This window comes from Narcine bancroftii, chromosome 4, assembly GCF_036971445.1.
Source record: "Narcine bancroftii isolate sNarBan1 chromosome 4, sNarBan1.hap1, whole genome shotgun sequence".
Lineage (NCBI taxonomy): Eukaryota > Metazoa > Chordata > Chondrichthyes > Torpediniformes > Narcinidae > Narcine > Narcine bancroftii.
In genome coordinates this window covers 190,346,001-190,363,479 of record NC_091472.1, presented here as the reverse complement: position 1 = coordinate 190,363,479, position 17,479 = coordinate 190,346,001, and the positions used below count along the sequence as shown (strand labels likewise).

Here is a 17,479-nt window from a genome sequence, read left to right as displayed (position 1 = left end):
ACGCAAAATAAGCTACTCCCTTTTACAATAGACAACCTTTCCTTTAGAAAATGGGAAAAAAAAGGGATTAAAAGAATAGAAAATTGTTTTTCAGGAAGTAGATTCTTATCCTTTGAACAAATGAGAGATAAGTACAAGATAACTGGAGATACAGCGCTGGCATATTACCAACTGAGATCCTACTTGAAAGATAAATTAGGAAGCAATTTGAGTTTACCAGAGGGAAGTAACCTTGAATATGTGATTACAGATACAATGTTAATCAAAAGATTTATAACAAATATGTATATCAAACTGCAAGAAAAGGAGAATGAGGAAACAAATGGTAAAACTAAACAAAAATGGGAACAAGATTTAAATATAAAGATAAAAAAGGAAACATGGGAGAAATTATGTTCTGGAACGATGAGAAATACAATAAATACGAGGCTGCGTATGATACAATATAATTGGTTACACAGACTATACATTACACCGCAAAAGTTAAATAAATGGGACCCAACAGTATCTGATAGATGTTTTCGATGTAAAAAAGAAAGGGGAACAACAATTCATGCAATCTGGACATGTGAGAGAGTAGAAAAATTTTGGGATGATCTCAATCAGATATTAAATAAAATAACAGAAAACAATATACCAAAGAATCCAGAGATCTTTCTCCTAAGTAACATAAAAAATAAAGAATTTGGAATTGACTTGGAAGATGCACAAAAAAGATTTGTCAAGATAGCCCTAGCCGTAGCAAAAAAATGTATTATGTCAACCTGGAAATTGGAAGATAATTTGAAAATACAACAATGGTATATAGAAATGAATAAATGTATTCCATTAGAAAAAATAACATATAGTTTAAGAAATAATATTGAAATATTCGAACAAGTATGGGAGCCTTACATTAAATACAATAGCGAAAACCTACCGGGAACAAACATTACCTAAGTTGATGGAAGGAGAAGAAAAGAAAAGAATTTCTGGTGTATTTTTGTTGAATGACAAGATTGTCTGACTGAATTAATGCAACCTAGATTGTATACCTAAAATGGATGAGAGGGGGGGTGGCTTGGGAGGAGGGGGAGAAAAAGTCACTGTAAATGTGTGGAAAAGAAAAAGTGTATATCATGGCTATTGTGATTTATGGTGTGAAAAATAAAAAAATTTTAAAAAAAAAGAACACTTGGATAACAAGAGCCTAATATCATCTGGCATTCGCTCTAAAAAGAGCTGCTCAAATAGCATATTGGGACTTTTGCCAGATCCAAGGAACAGCATTTCATCCATTAGATCTGAAAGGGCTCGGTCTCCCAAACCATCAAGATGTAGTAGTTTGGCTGCCTTTTCCCTTTGTGAAATACCATATACCCGTAATAAAAGTGCTTTTAAAGCATCGTACTTGCTGGTATTTGGTGGATTCTGACAGAAGTCACCAACCCTCTTAGCAACAGCCTGATGAGATGGTAATAATGAGTAGTGTCCAACTCAACTTTGTGAAGATGAAGTTGTACTTCAGTCTGTTGGAACCACAGTTCAGGCTCAGCTGTCCAGAAAGGTGGTAGCTTCACAGAAATGGCTGCAGATTCCACGTTTGTCCAAAAATTATTTTTGGACTCATCGGGATCACCACTTGTGGCCACTGGAATCACAGTGGACACAATGAAATAACCTCCCAAGGCAGCTTGAGTGAATCAAACAGATTTAGTCTTCAGAACCTGTGCAAACTTTTAAAAGACCGAATAACGTGCCCGAGATGTGCTTATGTCACATAGAAATTTCGATGCCCTCTGGGAATTGTAGTGCTACCATAGCACCGCCACACATTATTTAACATCCCTTATACCTCACATGAAAAATTGATTGACGATTTTGCTGCAACTTATTTACTTGGGCCAATTCTAGTCCCAACTCCTCCACCTACAATGTTGAACCAGCAAGAGATGTATGTTTACTCTATCAGCTGCCCACTCAATTAAGCCATTACATAAATTAAAAGATTAAATCATAACATTCAGAAAAAGAGGGGATGGTTCACCCATCTTATGTTACAAATACATTGCTGATTTCCATAACTTACACCATTTTCTAAAGGATCAAACCATAACTCATCACCAATTCGGGATAGGGCATGGATTGCTTTTCCAAATACTGCAAAATAAAGATAAGCATTTTATTACACATTACTTCACATTTTATTTTCCTATATTGCTTAAGACACTCAGTTGTAGCATTATGAAACAAAACCATGCAATGTAATTATAGATGACTGTAAAACAAATATTTTACCTACCACCTGGATTAGAGTTAGTTATACAAAGGAGAAAAAAATAAATAAAAGCATATGCTCTTTTGGAAATTTCTTTGCCTTGAACACATCAGATGGATAAGAGAAAAAAAACTTGAAATTAAAATTGAAACAATACAATTTTGACATTCTTGAGGGCCAAAAATTGCACTGGTGGAAAAGAACAAAAAAATTAAAAGATCTTAAACCAAAATTGTTATCTTTAAATTCAACCTGCTATTTAAATGAACGTGGCCTGGTGTTATGTTGATAATAAACTAACATCCAAGCTACCTCTTAGATTGGTTGCAGGAATTATGCATTTCATGGTGTCGCAGGATGTTTTGTCCGGATTTGGTTTCATTCATTTGAAATTAACGCAAACCATACAATTTGATTTTAACGAATAAGTAAAATTATTTCACGATTAAACTTGTATATGAAGCACATGCCCACACACTCGCTTCAAATTTGGGGCCCCGAGCGCCGACGCTTCCGCAGGGTGAGCCTGAGCGAGAGCGCTTTGAGTGCTCCGGCACGACACCACGAGACACCCCGCGTCGAACAAGCTCGTCACCTGCGTCTGACCCTCGTGACCACTGACAATCAACGACAAGGTCTCGGCAACAAGCCCAAGGCCCGTGCGCGCAGCACAAACCGACGCATGCGCATAACGACTGGCAGCGCGGCTCTCCATTGTTTGAGCGGGAAAATTGTTCTAATCAATAGGACGAGTCGGTTGGATCGCAGTTTGTCAAATACAGTTTAAGGGATTAACAACTTACAGAAGATGAACAAACATCTTCGGGATGTGCTTGCAGTTGTCTAATTTCATTCATATTTTGTTAAATTATCTTTCAGTTAGTGTAACATCGATTTGTAGCTTTTTTTAATGGAGGCAAGTCCAATCCGTGCAGCAAAGCAATCGCTCGTAATTTTTACACTCTTTGACATATTTCTGTTATGAAGATGGGGCATAAATTTCAATTTGTCGTTACAGACAGCCCACTTTACAAAGAGTTTTCATGCTCTTGTTATAGAGAGCAAAAGAGGACATTTACCAGTTGGATGCTACTTAGAATATGTTGCATTAAAATCATACTGTGACTATTGTGGACAGCCATGCAGGAATAAAGCCAGATCAAAGGTAGGTAGATGTTGCCTGGTAGGTATTGATTGTGGAATATATCTTTTATTTTATGCTTTGCTTTGAGCAGCAAATGGATGAGATTGGGGTGGGCAACCTACAGCCCGCAACCCAATGCGAACACCCTCAGCCAACATACACCATTCGCCGCAGTAAACTGTAAGCCTTTGAGAGCAGTGGCCCCGAGGACTGTGCACGTGGATTAAACATGCCTCAGCAAAGGAAATACTTGGTGGCTATAAAAATGTCGCCCGTTCCTTCGGGGTTATGAACCAGCAGCGAAATGACTGTGTTCATGCAGAATGTTCGCTAAAGTTGTAACCAGAAATCAATCATCAACTGCATCACTTTCTGTCCCTGGAAAAACAACTCACCCTGGTGTTCCTGGGAACTTGCTTTGCCCTCAAGATGGGCCTAAGACAAGCTGTGCATCAGTGGCCAGCTGTCCTGATCTTGATCCCAGGCTACTCACCCACCGGGGAGCCAAATGACCTATGTGGTGTTTCGGAATATGGCAGTGTCCAAGATAGCAGCCTGCACGTGGCACTGCTGAATCCCCAGGATGGCAGTCCCTGCAACTTGCATATGGTGCAGCTATTTCCCAGTGATGGCAGCATCCAGGATGGCCCCCTCCACAATCTGCACACAGTGCTGCTGGGAAGGGGTTTGGATCTACACACCTTTGCTTAGTGTCCCTTCTTCCCACAGCTGGAGCAGAGTGTGTCTTTCACTGGGCAGTGTTTTCTTGCCCAGCCCACAGAAATAGCACTTCAGAAGCTCCCAGAATACAGTGGCCATGGTTGGGTTGCTGACTGCACCTGGTGGTGGTGATCAAAGGCCTTCGCGAGGTACTGCCACCATAGTCGGATTGTTAGGGTGTGGGGATGGCGGCACGTGGGAATAACTACGAGGTGGCCATATTGTCAGTTGAGTAGGCCTCCATATTCTGGAGGGCCATTTCTAGTATACCTGCCAGTTCAACTGCTCTCTGCAGACTGAGCTCCTCTTGCTCCAATAATCTTTTGAAAATATAGTTCGACCTGCTCCCTGCAACATAGGCATCCCTAATCAGGTTCTCCGTGTACTCTGCAGCCATCACAGCCTTACATTCACATGCCTTTCCGAGGGTTCGCAGGGCCCGGAGGAACTCAGCATTTGACTCACCAGGTCACTTGGGTCACCAGGAGATGCCTGGCATATACTTCATTAATCTTTCATAGAGACTAGCCCTTTAGAATGCCCGTGGCCTCCTGATACGACGTGACATCCCTGATCATTGACTACACCAGGGTGCCAACTCGAGAATGCAGTACTTGTAATTTGTCAGTCTCTGACCGCACAGTGGATGAAGATGCCTGGAGGAATGCCTTGAAACAATGTAGCCAGAGTTCGAAGTTGGTAGCTGCCTCTGGTGATTGAGGGTCAATCCCCAGCTTCTCTGGCTTCAGGATCTGGTCTATTATAAAACCAAAGCTAATAAAATTGATGCACCATCAATAACTCCAAAAGACTGAAGTTGAATGAACTGATAGGCTTTTATTAGCTTTAGAACAAAGTGCATCTATGCTGCTCGACTGTTCTGGACTGGGCAGGAGGCTCTGGACCATTCTGTGGGAGGAGCCACAGGTGCCATCGGCTATCGGGTGTGCCCAAACATACATACATTGGTTTACCACAGGTGCGAACCTTTTGGAGTGACCCTGAAGCACCCCCTTTCCTGCCGCCACCCATCCCCATCTCCCTGCTCCCCTGAATCTCCCCATTCCCCCCTCTTCCAACTCCCCTGAGCTGCTCATAAAAGCGCAAAGCCATATTTCTGGGTGTGGGATGCTGCAATGTTTCTTCATCCAACTCTGGCTGCAAGCAAAACTCATTTAGCACAAAGCAAATTTTGTTCACTTGGGAAATGGGATTTACCTCACATACCCATAGTTCAAAACAGACCTTAGAGTGCAGAGAAGTTAAATAAAAGCGAGAGATCTGGATCAAAGGCAGAAGTTGAGAGGAATGCACAATAGCTTCTGCTGAGAAAGATTCAAAATGCTGTATTTGACAAATGTATTTATGTCTGCAGTTTTGCAACAAAAATAATTGTTACTGATTATTTTTAAACTATTTGAAGAATTATTTAAAAGCAACCAAGTTTAAATGACAGTTTGCAGCATTCCCAACGCCTGTCTGAAATATTTATATCCAGTAAGGAATTACTTTATCATTCCTGCTAAGTAGTTCATTCTACTACTGGTAGGATTGATAACACAACTCCTTGCAATTATGTCTTGCTATTGGCATCAACAACTATGTCACCCAATATCAAAATTCTTTCAAACAACAAACAAAAATCAAGTTTCCCACTGAGGTGCTGTCTGTTTTGAGATAGGTTATTTTGTTTTCATTGTGAATAATTTTTCTCTTTTTTGACTTTTTTTTATTGTGTCATTTTAATTTGTGATTTTTGGTGCATTTTCAGATTTGAAGATGCTGTCTCTGACCTGAAATGCATCGTCATAGTTTTTTGGAAGGAATACGGTTGATCTCATAGCTTGAACATTTTCTGTGGATTTTTATTTGATAAATTATCATCAGTTATGTTCATTACGTACTTCAAGTGGAGACAGTCGAAAACTTAAATGACATAATGTCTGTGTTTCACTATTTATTTCACCCATTGACACTGACACACCTCCTGGCCCACGCATGGTAAAAGGTTGCCCGCTCCTGGATTAGATGATACAGTGAACATGTGAAGAGTGGACTATCAAGGAAAACAGTTGACAATGAGAATTGTATTGAAGTGAAGGTGTCAAATAGCACCGAACATACAGTTTTTTTTTATTTTTAAAAATTTTTTATTTTTCACACCATAAATCACATTAGCCATGATATACACTTTTTCTTTTTCACACATATACAGTGACTTTTTCTCCCCCCCCCCCCCCCTCCTCCCAAGCCACCCCCCACCCCCCCCCTCTCATCCATTTTAGGTATACAATCTAGGTTGCATTAAACCAGTCAGACAATGTTGTCATTCAACAAAAATACACCAGAAATTCTACTGAGTCCATTCTTTTCTTTTCTTCTCCTTCCATCAACTTAGGTAATGTTTGTCCCCGGTAGGTTTTCGCTATTGTATTTAATGTAAGGCTCCCATATTTGTTCGAATATTTCAATATTATTTCTTAAACTATATGTTATTTTTTCTAATGGAATACATTTATTCATTTCTATATACCATTGTTGTATTTTCAAATTATCTTCCAATTTCCAGGTTGACATAATACATTTTTTTGCTACGGCTAGGGCTATCTAACAAATCTTTTTTGTGCATCCTCCAAATCAATTCCAAATTCTTTGTTTTTTATGTTACTTAGGAGAAAGATCTCTGGATTCTTTGGTATATTGTTTTCTGTTATTTTATTTAATATCTGATTGAGATCTTCCCAAAATTTTTCTACTCTCACATGTCCAGATTGCAAAAATTGTTGTTCCCATTTCTTTTTTTACATCGAAAACATCTATCAGATACTGTTGGGTCCCATTTATTTAACTTTTTTTTTTTTTTTTTTTTAAATTTTTTATTTTTCACACCATAAATCACAATAGCCATGATATACACTTTTTCTTTTCCACACATTTACAGTGACTTTTTCTCCCTCCCCCCTCCCTCCTCCCAAGCCACCCCCCCATCCCCCCCCCCTCTCATCCATTTTAGTTATACAATCTAGGTTGCATTAATTCAGTTAGACAATGTTGTCATTCAACAAAAATACACCAGAAATTCTACTGAGTCCATTCTTTTCTTCTCTTCTCCTTCCATCAACTTAGGTAATGTTTGTTCCCGGTAGGTTTTCGCTATTGTATTTAATGTAAGGCTCCCATACTTGTTCGAATATTTCAATATTATTTCTTAAACTATATGTTATTTTTTCTAATGGAATACATTTATTCATTTCTATATACCATTGTTGTATTTTCAAATTATCTTCCAATTTCCAGGTTGACATAATACATTTTTTTGCTACAGCTAGGGCTATCTTAACAAATCTTTTTTGTGCATCCTCCAAATCAATTCCAAATTCTTTGTTTTTTATGTTACTTAGGAGAAAGATCTCTGGATTCTTTGGTATATTGTTTTCTGTTATTTTATTTAATATCTGATTGAGATCTTCCCAAAATTTTTCTACTCTCACATGTCCAGATTGCAAAAATTGTTGTTCCCATTTCTTTTTTTACATCGAAAACATCTATCAGATACTGTTGGGTCCCATTTATTTAACTTTTGAGGTGTAATGTATACTCTGTGTTATATATAGAGAATTTAGGTTAAAATGGCTTAAGTTAAAATGTGATGATTAATCATAAAAAGGGAAGCCAGAACGGACAGGGAGCTTACTAGCAGCCAAGGACAAAAGGTTCAGCTGGATATGTTTTTTTAAACATATCTTTTCATGGTCATAGTGAGAGACATGCAGGAGACAAAAGATTGATAAGAAGGGTGAGAAACAGAATTTAGTGTATGTAGAGTTCGCAGCGTACGTAACGAACGTGATAATTAAAAATGCAGTTGTACTTAGAATGCTTTTGCAATACTAACCAATTAAAACAGTATTAATAAGTAGGGGAAGAGCAAACAACAAGGGTATAAAAATCAATGCACTGTATGTATCGGGGCTTAACTGGTGAGAAGCCAGTTGAGTCCAACTCTGCAGACTTGTAAATAAAGCTTGTCGTGTCATCAGTTTTAAAGAGACTCATGTGTGAGAAGTTTTATTTCTGACAGTCTGTGTAACCAATTATATTGTATCATACGTAGCTTCGTATTTATTGTATTTCTCATCGTTCCAGAACATAATTTCTCCCATGTTTCCTTTTTTATCTTTATATTTAAATCTTGTTCCCATTTTTGTTTAGTTTTACCATTTGTTTCCTCATTCTCCTTTTCTTGCAGTTTAATATACATATTTGTTATAAATCTTTTGATTAACATTGTATCTGTAATCACATATTCAAGGTTACTTCCCTCTGGCAAACTCAAATTGCTTCCTAATTTATCCTTCAAGTAGGATCTCAGTTGGTAATATGCCAGCGCTGTATCTCCAGTTATATTGTACTTATCTCTCATTTGTTCAAAGGATAAGAATCTACTTCCTGAAAAACAATTTTCTATTCTTTTAATCCCTTTTTTTTCCCATCCTCTAAAGGCAAGGTTATCTATTGTAAAAGGGAGTAGCTTATTTTGCGTCAATATTAGTTTTGGTAATTGATAATTTGTTTTATTTCTTTCTACATGAATCTTCTTCCAAATATTGAGGAGATGATGTAATACTGGAGAACTTCTATGTTGTACCAATTTTTCATCCCATTTATATAATATGTGTTCAGGTATCTTTTCCCCTATTTTATCTAATTCTAATCTCGTCCAGTCTGGTTTTTCCCTTGTTTGATAAAAATCTGATATGTATCTTAATTGTGCGGCTCTATAATAATTTTTGAAGTTTGGCAATTGTAAGCCTCCTTGTTTATATCATTCTGTTAATTTATCTAGTGCTATCCTTGGTTTCCCCCCTCTCCATAAAAATTTACTTATTATTTTCTTTAACTCTTTGAAGAATTTTTCTGTCAGTTGTATTGGCAATGCCTGAAATAAGTATAATATCCTTGGAAAAAATGTTCATTTTAATACAGTTTATCCTTCCTATCAGTGTTAGTGGTAGATCTTTCCAATGCTCTAAATCGTCCTGTAATTTTTTCATTAGTGGGTTGTAATTGAGTTTATATAATTGGCCTAGATTTTTGTTTATTTGTACACCTAGGTATCTTATTGCCTGCATTTGCCATCTGAATGGAGATTCCTTCTTAAATTTTGAGAAATCCGCATTATTCATAGGCATTGCTTCACTTTTATTTACGTTTATCTTGTAGCCCGACACTTCTCCATATTCCTTCAATTTCTTATATAATTCTTTTATTGATAGTTCTGGTTCTGTTAAGTACACTATAACATCATCCGCAAATAGACTGATTTTATATTCCCTGTCTTTTATTTTTATTCCTTTTATATTATTATCTATTCTTATCAATTCTGCTAGTGGTTCTATGGCTAGCGCAAACAATAAAGGTGATAGTGGGCATCCCTGCCGCGTTGACCTGCTTAAGTTAAATTGCTTTGATACATGTCCATTTACTGTCACTTTCGCTAACGGTCCCTTATATAATGCTTTAATCCAATTAATATACTTCTCCGGTAAACTGAATTTTTGCAATACTTTGAACAAGTAATTCCATTCTACTCTGTCGAAGGCCTTCTCTGCGTCTAAAGCAACTGCTACTTCAGGTGCTTTATTTCCTTCTACTGCATGAATTAAGTTAATAAATTTACAAATATTGTCTGTTGTGCGTCTTTTTTTGATAAATCCAGTTTGGTCTAAATTTACCATTTTCGGTACCTGTTCTGCTAATCTGTTTGCTAATAGTTTAGCTATTATCTTATAATCTGTGTTTAGCAAAGATATTGGTCTATATGACGCTGGTGAGAGTGGATCATTCCCTTGTTTTAGTATTACTGTAATTGCTGTTTTACATGAATCTGGTAAGCTTTGTGTTTCATCAATCTGGTTGATTACATCCAGGAGGGGCGGAATTAATAAATCTTTAAATGTTTTGTAGAATTCTATTGGAAATCCATCCTCTCCTGGTGTCTTATTATTTGGTAATTTTTTTATTATCTCTTGTATTTCTACTGTTCCAAATGGTTCTGTTAATTTATTTTGTTCCTCTATTTGTAGTTTTGGTAGTTCAATTTTAGTCAAAAATTCATCTATTTTCCCTTCTTTCCCTTCATTTTCAGTTCGGTATAATTGTTCATAGAATTCTCTAAAGTTTTCCTTAATTTCTTTTGGATTATATGTAATTTGTTTGTCTTTTTTCCTTGATGCCAATACCATTTTCTTAGCTTGTTCTGTCTTAAGCTGCCATGCTAGGATTTTGTGCGTTTTTTCACCTAGTTCATAATATTTCTGTTTTGTCTTCATTATATTCTTCTCTACCTTATATGTTTGTAATGTTTCATATTTTATTTTTTTATCCGCCAATTCTCTTCTTTTAGTTGTATCTTCCTTCATTGCTAATTTTTTTTCTATATTTACTATTTCCCTTTCCAACTGCTCTGTTTCCTGATTATAGTCCTTCTTCATCTTGGTTACATAACTTATTATTTGCCCTCTAATGAATGCTTTCATTGCATCCCATAGTATAAACTTATCTTCCACTGATTCCGTATTTACTTCAAAATACATTTTTAATTGTTTTTCAATAAATTCTCTAAAATCCTGTCTTTTAAGTAGCATGGGGTTTAATCTCCATCTATACATTCTTGGAGGGATGTCCTCTAGCTTTACTGTCAATATTAAGGGTGAATGGTCCGATAGTATTCTAGCTTTATATTTTGTTTTTCTTACTCTATCCTGCATACTAGCTGATAACAAAAATAGGTCTATTCTTGAGTATGTTTTATGTCTAGCCGTGTAGTATGAGTATTCCTTTTCTTTTGGGTTTTGTTTCCTCCATATATCCAAAAGTTTCATTTCTTGCATTGATTTAATTATAAATTTGGTTACTTTGTTCTTTCTGTTAATTTTTTTCCCCGTTTTATCCATATTTGAATCCAAATTCAGGTTGCAATCCCCTCCTATTAGTATGTTCCCTTGCGTATTAGCTACCTTCAAAAAGATATCTTGCATAAACTTTTGATCTTCTTCGTTAGGTGAATATACATTAAGTAGATTCCAAAACTCCGAATATATCTGACATTTTATCATAACATATCTCCCTGCTGGATCTATTATTTCCTCTTCTATTTTAAATGGCACATTTTTACTAATTAATATAGCCACTCCTCTTGCTTTTGAATTATACGATGCTGCTGTTACATGTCCTACCCAATCTCTCTTTAATTTCTTGTGCTCCAATTCAGTTAAGTGTGTTTCTTGGACAAATGCTATATCAATTTTTTCCTTTTTCAGTAAATTTAGTAGTTTCTTCCTTTTAATTTGGTTATGTATTCCATTAATATTTAAAGTCATATAGTTCAGCGTAGCCATTTTATACTTTGTTTATCTTATCTTTCCGTTTTTCCATCATTACCTTTCCTCCTTTTCCATTTCTGTTTTCTTATTTTAAACTCTTTATAAGACAACATTCCTACAACATCAAACATTTTCCTTATTCTCCTATTTATATCTTCTTTATCCCCATTCTCCCCTTCCCCTCCTGAGTTGTCCTTTATCCCTTGTCGGACAACCACATCTCCCCTCTCCATTTGGGTTTGCGAATTCACTCGCAAGCGTCAACTGATTTTGCAGTGACCGCTATTCCCCCCCACCCAGCCCCCCCCAGAAAAGATTTCACTTTTCATATGTAACAAAGGTCACTCTTTTAATTCCCTCCTTATTCTCTCTATTCCATTACCTTCCCTTATTAATTCTTGTCTATACTATATATTTTCCTCTAAGTACAGATACATTCATGTATGCACATTGTATCTATTCGCTCTTATACCTCTTTACCCACATACATATCAATCGTGATCATTTTTACTCTCATTACCCGTCTTCATCCCTCAGTCTATTTTTGTCTTTACCCACATACATATCAATCGTGATCATTTTTACTCTCATTACCCGTCTTCCTCCCTCAGTCTATTTTTGTAATTGTTCTGCAAATTTTCGTGCTTCTTCTGGATCCGAGAATAGTCTGTTTTATTGTCCTGGAATAAATATTTTCAATACCGCAGGATGCTTTAGTATAAATTTATACCCTTTCTTCCATAAAATCGCCTTTGCTGTATTGAACTCTTTTCTCTTCTTTAGGAGTTCAAAACTTATATCTGGATAAATGAAGATTTTTTGCCCTTTATACTCCAGTGGTTTGTTTCCCTCTCTTACTTTTTCCATTGTCTTCTCCAGTACCTTTTCTCTTGTAGTATATCTTAGGAATTTTACTACAATAGATCTTGGTTTTTGTTGTGGTTGTGGTTTAGAGGCCAATACTCTATGTGCCCTTTCTATTTCCATTTCTTGCTGTAGTTCTGGACATCCTAGGGTCTTAGGGATCCAATCTTTTATAAACTCCCTCATATTCTTGCCTTCTTCATCTTCCTTAAGGCCCACTATCTTTATGTTATTTCTTCTGTTATAATTTTCCATTATATCTATTTTTTGAGCTAACAGTTCTTGTGTCTCTTTAGTTTTTTTATTAGATTCCTCCAATTTCTTTATTAAGTCTTCTACCTCCATTTCTGCTGCTACTGCCCGCTCTTCCATCTTGTCCATTTTCTTTCCCATTTCTGTTAAGGTCATATCTATTTTATTCATTTTCTCTTCTGTGTTGTTTATTCTTCTTCTTAAATCATTAAATTCCTGTGTATGCCATTCTTTAAATGACTCCATGTATCCTTTAATAAGAGAAAGTACAACCTTTATCTTGCCTTTCTCTTCTTCTTCTATTTCACTGTACTCTTCCTCTTCTTCTTCCTCTGGGTTGGCCATCAGTTGTTTCTTTGTTGCCCTTTTCTTCTCTTCTTTCTTGTTTCCATTGTCTTCTGTGTTCTCTTCTTGCTGCGGGTGTTCTGCAGCTGTCGTTGCCGGCTGTGGAGATCGACTCCCCAGCTGGTCCCCCCTCCCATCGGTGTGTTTTTTTTCATGCGCGGTTGCGCACTTTTACTCGGCTCAGCGAGCCATTTTTGTAGTCCACTTTCTACCGACCTGAGGGAGTGGTTTCTCTCTCCACCGCGGGCCTCTTCGAACAGGTAAGGCCTTCTCCTTCTTCTTCCGTTGTCTTCTCTTCCTCTCTTCTTACCGTTGATTTCGATTTTTCTTTTTTTGTCGCCATCTTCTTTCCACGTTTATACTCACTTTTCTTTAACTTTTATTTCTGTGCCTTTGTGTTTTCCTTTGTTTTTCCCGACTTTTCTGGAGAGGGCTGGAGTTCACCGTCCGGCCACTACTCCATCACGTGACTCCTCCTCACCGAACATACAATTGAGTCTCAATAAAGGGTCCCATTCCAAAATATTGACTGACCAAAAATGCTAGACCCACTGAGTCCCTCCAGCTTCTCATTGTTTGCTAAAGATTCCAGTTCTTGAGTTTTTCTGGCATCAATCATATTCTGTTTTGGACAATTAAACAAATTATTAATTCTGCAACCAGGTTGTACACCAGTTATTGCTACAGTTTCCTCAAGTGGTATTGGAAACCTGTGTTGTGGATTGGAAGTCATTGAATGGAGTAGTTAGGATGCCTTTGCCTCATGTTGCCATATCTGGTCAACACAATTGACCGAATAAGACGTCCTGAATGCAGTGAATGGCTTCGTTCCACCCCTCAACATTCAAAGTGAAGAAATACCTGGTGGAATCCTGGATAAAGAAAAGCTGCACATCACTTTGGGATGCTGAACACAGTGAGATCTTGCTCAAATCAACACCTGCCACATTGTGGGACCATCAAAGTATTAAATTTCAACTTAATATGGTATCTGTTCATAACTTTTATCTATACCCATCATGTTCTGAATCTAGAATCTTTATGCCAGGAGCTAACGGCCCATCCAGTATAAGAGAAAGTAACAGTGATACTCAAGTTCCATCTGACGAACAAGTGACTAAAAAAATGTTTCAGTAAACAAGGTAAAAATCCAAATTGACTTTAGGATTACAAGAGGTGACTCAAAGTAAACTGATGGCAGCAAGACTACTTTGCAATGCTGTGGAAAAGTTTGACTATCTGTGCCTATTACACTCAGAGAACGAGACACATGACAACAATGATAGAAAAATAACCCTGCATTTCCACACCTAATAGCTTGCTCACAAACTTGAACAGCACATATACTTTCCTGGAGCTTCATGGTTGTCAGCTAGTGTGTGCAAATCAATTATGTTGGAAGTAATCAAAGGCTTGAGAGTGTTTAGCAAGTGTTATATAGTCAGGATAATGAGAACTATTTTGTTACTGCATAAGAATACACCCTTCTTACTGTAGTAACTGCAGTGCACCATTGTGGCCATAGGTATATGTGAGTGTCTGAACATTTTTCTGTGATGGTGGAAGACATCAGTAAGTAAAAACTCTTCTGTTATTTGAATCTTGCATCTCTAAGTTATTTAAGAAGCCTCTCAAGAAACACAGAGACATTACATGATGGCAACGGCATAAAAGAACAAGAATAAAGCCATACAATTGATTATAAGTCACTGAAATACAAAGGGGAAGAAGAGAATAAACATTACTGAAAAAAATGGCTGGAGCAATAGCAGTTCACCCAATGATGGACTGGGAGGCTGAAGACATTGCACTTCTATTGAAACTTTTTAAATGATTCAACAATTTAGCATTCAAAAGCTATTTTAAAAATGCAACAGTAGAGGAGAAGGTCAGTTATATACTTCTTTAGACAGGGGAGCAAGGCCTTGACTTACAGAGGTGGTGAAACTTGAACCCAGATCTAATCATAGAATTAAAAGCTATGAATTTCAAGGCTTAATGCAATAGACTGATTAAACTGTTGATAACCTCCTCACTAGACTAAAAATTGTTGCTGCAAAATGCAGATTTAAGGGTATAGAGGAAAGATTAGTTGATCAACTAATATGAGGGAGTGCCCATCCCGAAATGCAGAAGTCTCTTATAGGGAAGAATAGCTTGAAGCTGGCCGAAGCTATAGTCACAGACAGAGCCTTAAAAGTCACGAGGATGCAAACGAAATCCCTAACTATGCAGACCCACCCATAGCAAAGAAAAGGAAGGGTTGATGCTATAAAGAAGACAATCAGAAAAGTGCAAACCTCCAAGACCTGCAGGAAGTGCGGCAGACAACATTCCTCCGATGACCATATGATTCTGAATGTAGAACCTGTGGCAAAGCAAACCACTGGGCAAAGATGTGCAAGTCTGGTATGAAGAAAACAGTAATACCAGAGAACAAAAAAGACAAGAAGATCCACCATGTAAAGGGAAACAACAATCAGGACTCCAACACCCAGATACTGGACATGGATGTTCGGTGAGTTGAAAAAAGGAAGCAAGTTGAACACAAGGATCCAAATACAGAGGACAATCCAGAACAAGCCTCCAATATTTAACCTACAATATTTAAGCCATTGTCAAGATGGAGCACCCAAAGGACAAAAAGGAACTCAGAAGCTTTCTTGGGTTGGTCCAATACATGAGTTCCTTCAACCACATATGTTAGACTAGACAGCAAACATCAGAGAGTTGCTGAAGGAAGACATGGAATTTCAGTGGTCACCATCACATCAGAGAAGTTTTGACCAGCTCAAAGAAATAACATGCAGAGAAGTGGAGTTGAGATACTATGATAGAGAAAAGCCCTCATTCTGCAAGTAGATGCATCCAACAGAGGCCTTAGTGCAGCATTAATGCAAGAAGGAAAACCAATAGCTTTTGCCTCAAAAGCACTAACAACAGCAGAGACCAGATATGCCAATATTGAGAGAGAGCTGTTGGCGGTTGTATACGGATGTGAGAAGTTTCACAAGTTTCTGTATGGAAGAAAGTTTATAGTGGAAAGTGATCATCGCCCATTGGAACACATCCAGAGAAAGATCCTAAACAAGGCACCAGCTAGAATGCAGAGATTACTTCTGCGATTACAATGCTACAACTTCAACTTAAAATATATACCATGCAAAGAGATGGTTCTTGCTAATACCTTGTCACGACTTTCCCTGAATGCAAAATGTGAAATGGAAGACAAGGGGATCAAGATACATCATCTCATCAGTGTGACCAGTAATAAATTGAGCCAGATCAGAGGAGAAATCAGTAAGGACGAGGTGTTGCAAATGCTTTCTCAACAAGTAATACAAGGATGGTCAGAGAGAATAAAGAAAATACAGCCTTCAATATGTCAATATTGATCTATCAGAGACAACATATTGTTGGAGATTGGTGTTCTGCTGGCTGGATCCAAACTGATTATACCTGAAACAATGCAGAAAGAGATTCTCCAGAAAAAACATGAAGATCACATGGCAATGGAGAAATGCAAACTCAGAGCAAAGTCAGCTGTGTACTGGACTGATATATACAAATACATTGAAAATATGGTGGCTACATGTCAAATATATGGAAAGTACAAAAACACACAACAAAAATAGGAAATAATTTCCACAGAAGTACCTGCCAGGCCATGGCACACATTGGGAGCAGACTTGTTCACTAATAATCAAGAATGGTATTTAATAGTAGCGTGTTACTACTCTAAATTTCCATTAATCAAAAGGGTGAAAGACCTGAGAGCATCAACTATCACCTCAGAAATGAGAGCGCTCCTTGCTGAACAAGAAATAACCGAGCAAGAAATATGTGACAATGGAACACAGTTCTCGTCACAAGAATTCAAAAAGCTGGCTGCAGAGAATGGGTTTGTTATCACTACATCATTCCCATACTACCCCAAAGGTCATGGGTTAATTGAAAGACAAGTGCAAACTGTGAAATGCACACTAGCTAAATGTCGCAAAACAAAAGAGCCATACCTAGCTACACCTTTAAGGCTGATATGAAGTCCCTGGCAGTACTTCTAAATGGAAGGAGATACAAAACAACTCAGCCAAACAAAATACACCCTCCAGAAGACCAGGAGGAAACCAGAAGAAGACTGGCTGACATGCTAGAAGAAGGACGCCAGCATTATATACAAACATTGCCAGAACTCATCAGAAGGCAGCATGTGCATATTCAAGAGCCGATGTTAAAAACATGGACCCTAGTGTAGAGCTCGTCGAAAGAACCAAAGACTTGTTGATCCAAACCAAGGCTTTTATTAGCAAAAGACCGGAGCTCTTCACAGGTGGCCGACCAGTCCGGAATGATCCGACCTGGCTAGGGACACAACCCTTTAAGGCCCAGACAATAGGTGTGGCTTAGCTCTCAGCCAATCGCTGTAAGCACAGTCTAGATACAGTATATACACTATGTACATTGGTGATAGATCTGTACTATCACATTCACCCCTTCTTGGAGAATTGACCC

General features: G+C 37.6%; 1 protein-coding gene across 4 annotated transcripts in view; it reads right to left on the bottom strand.

Annotated features, from left to right (window-relative positions):
* Nucleotides 1-17,479, bottom strand: part of LOC138761362 (cell cycle checkpoint control protein RAD9B-like) — a 101,712-nt gene that overhangs the window by 79,456 nt on the left and 4,777 nt on the right. For 3 of the 4 annotated variants that reach the window (XM_069933340.1, XM_069933341.1, XM_069933342.1), the window contains exons 1-2: nt 2,570-2,827; nt 2,069-2,139 (exon numbers count right to left, since the gene is read on the bottom strand). The exons of the other annotated variant lie outside the window; for it this stretch is intronic. In XM_069933340.1, coding sequence (XP_069789441.1) covers nt 2,069-2,139; nt 2,570-2,639 — 141 coding nt within the window. In that variant the 5' untranslated portion in view covers nt 2,640-2,827. Of the gene's footprint in view, nt 1-2,068; nt 2,140-2,569; nt 2,828-17,479 lie in introns of those variants that run through there. 4 annotated transcript variants of the gene reach the window in all.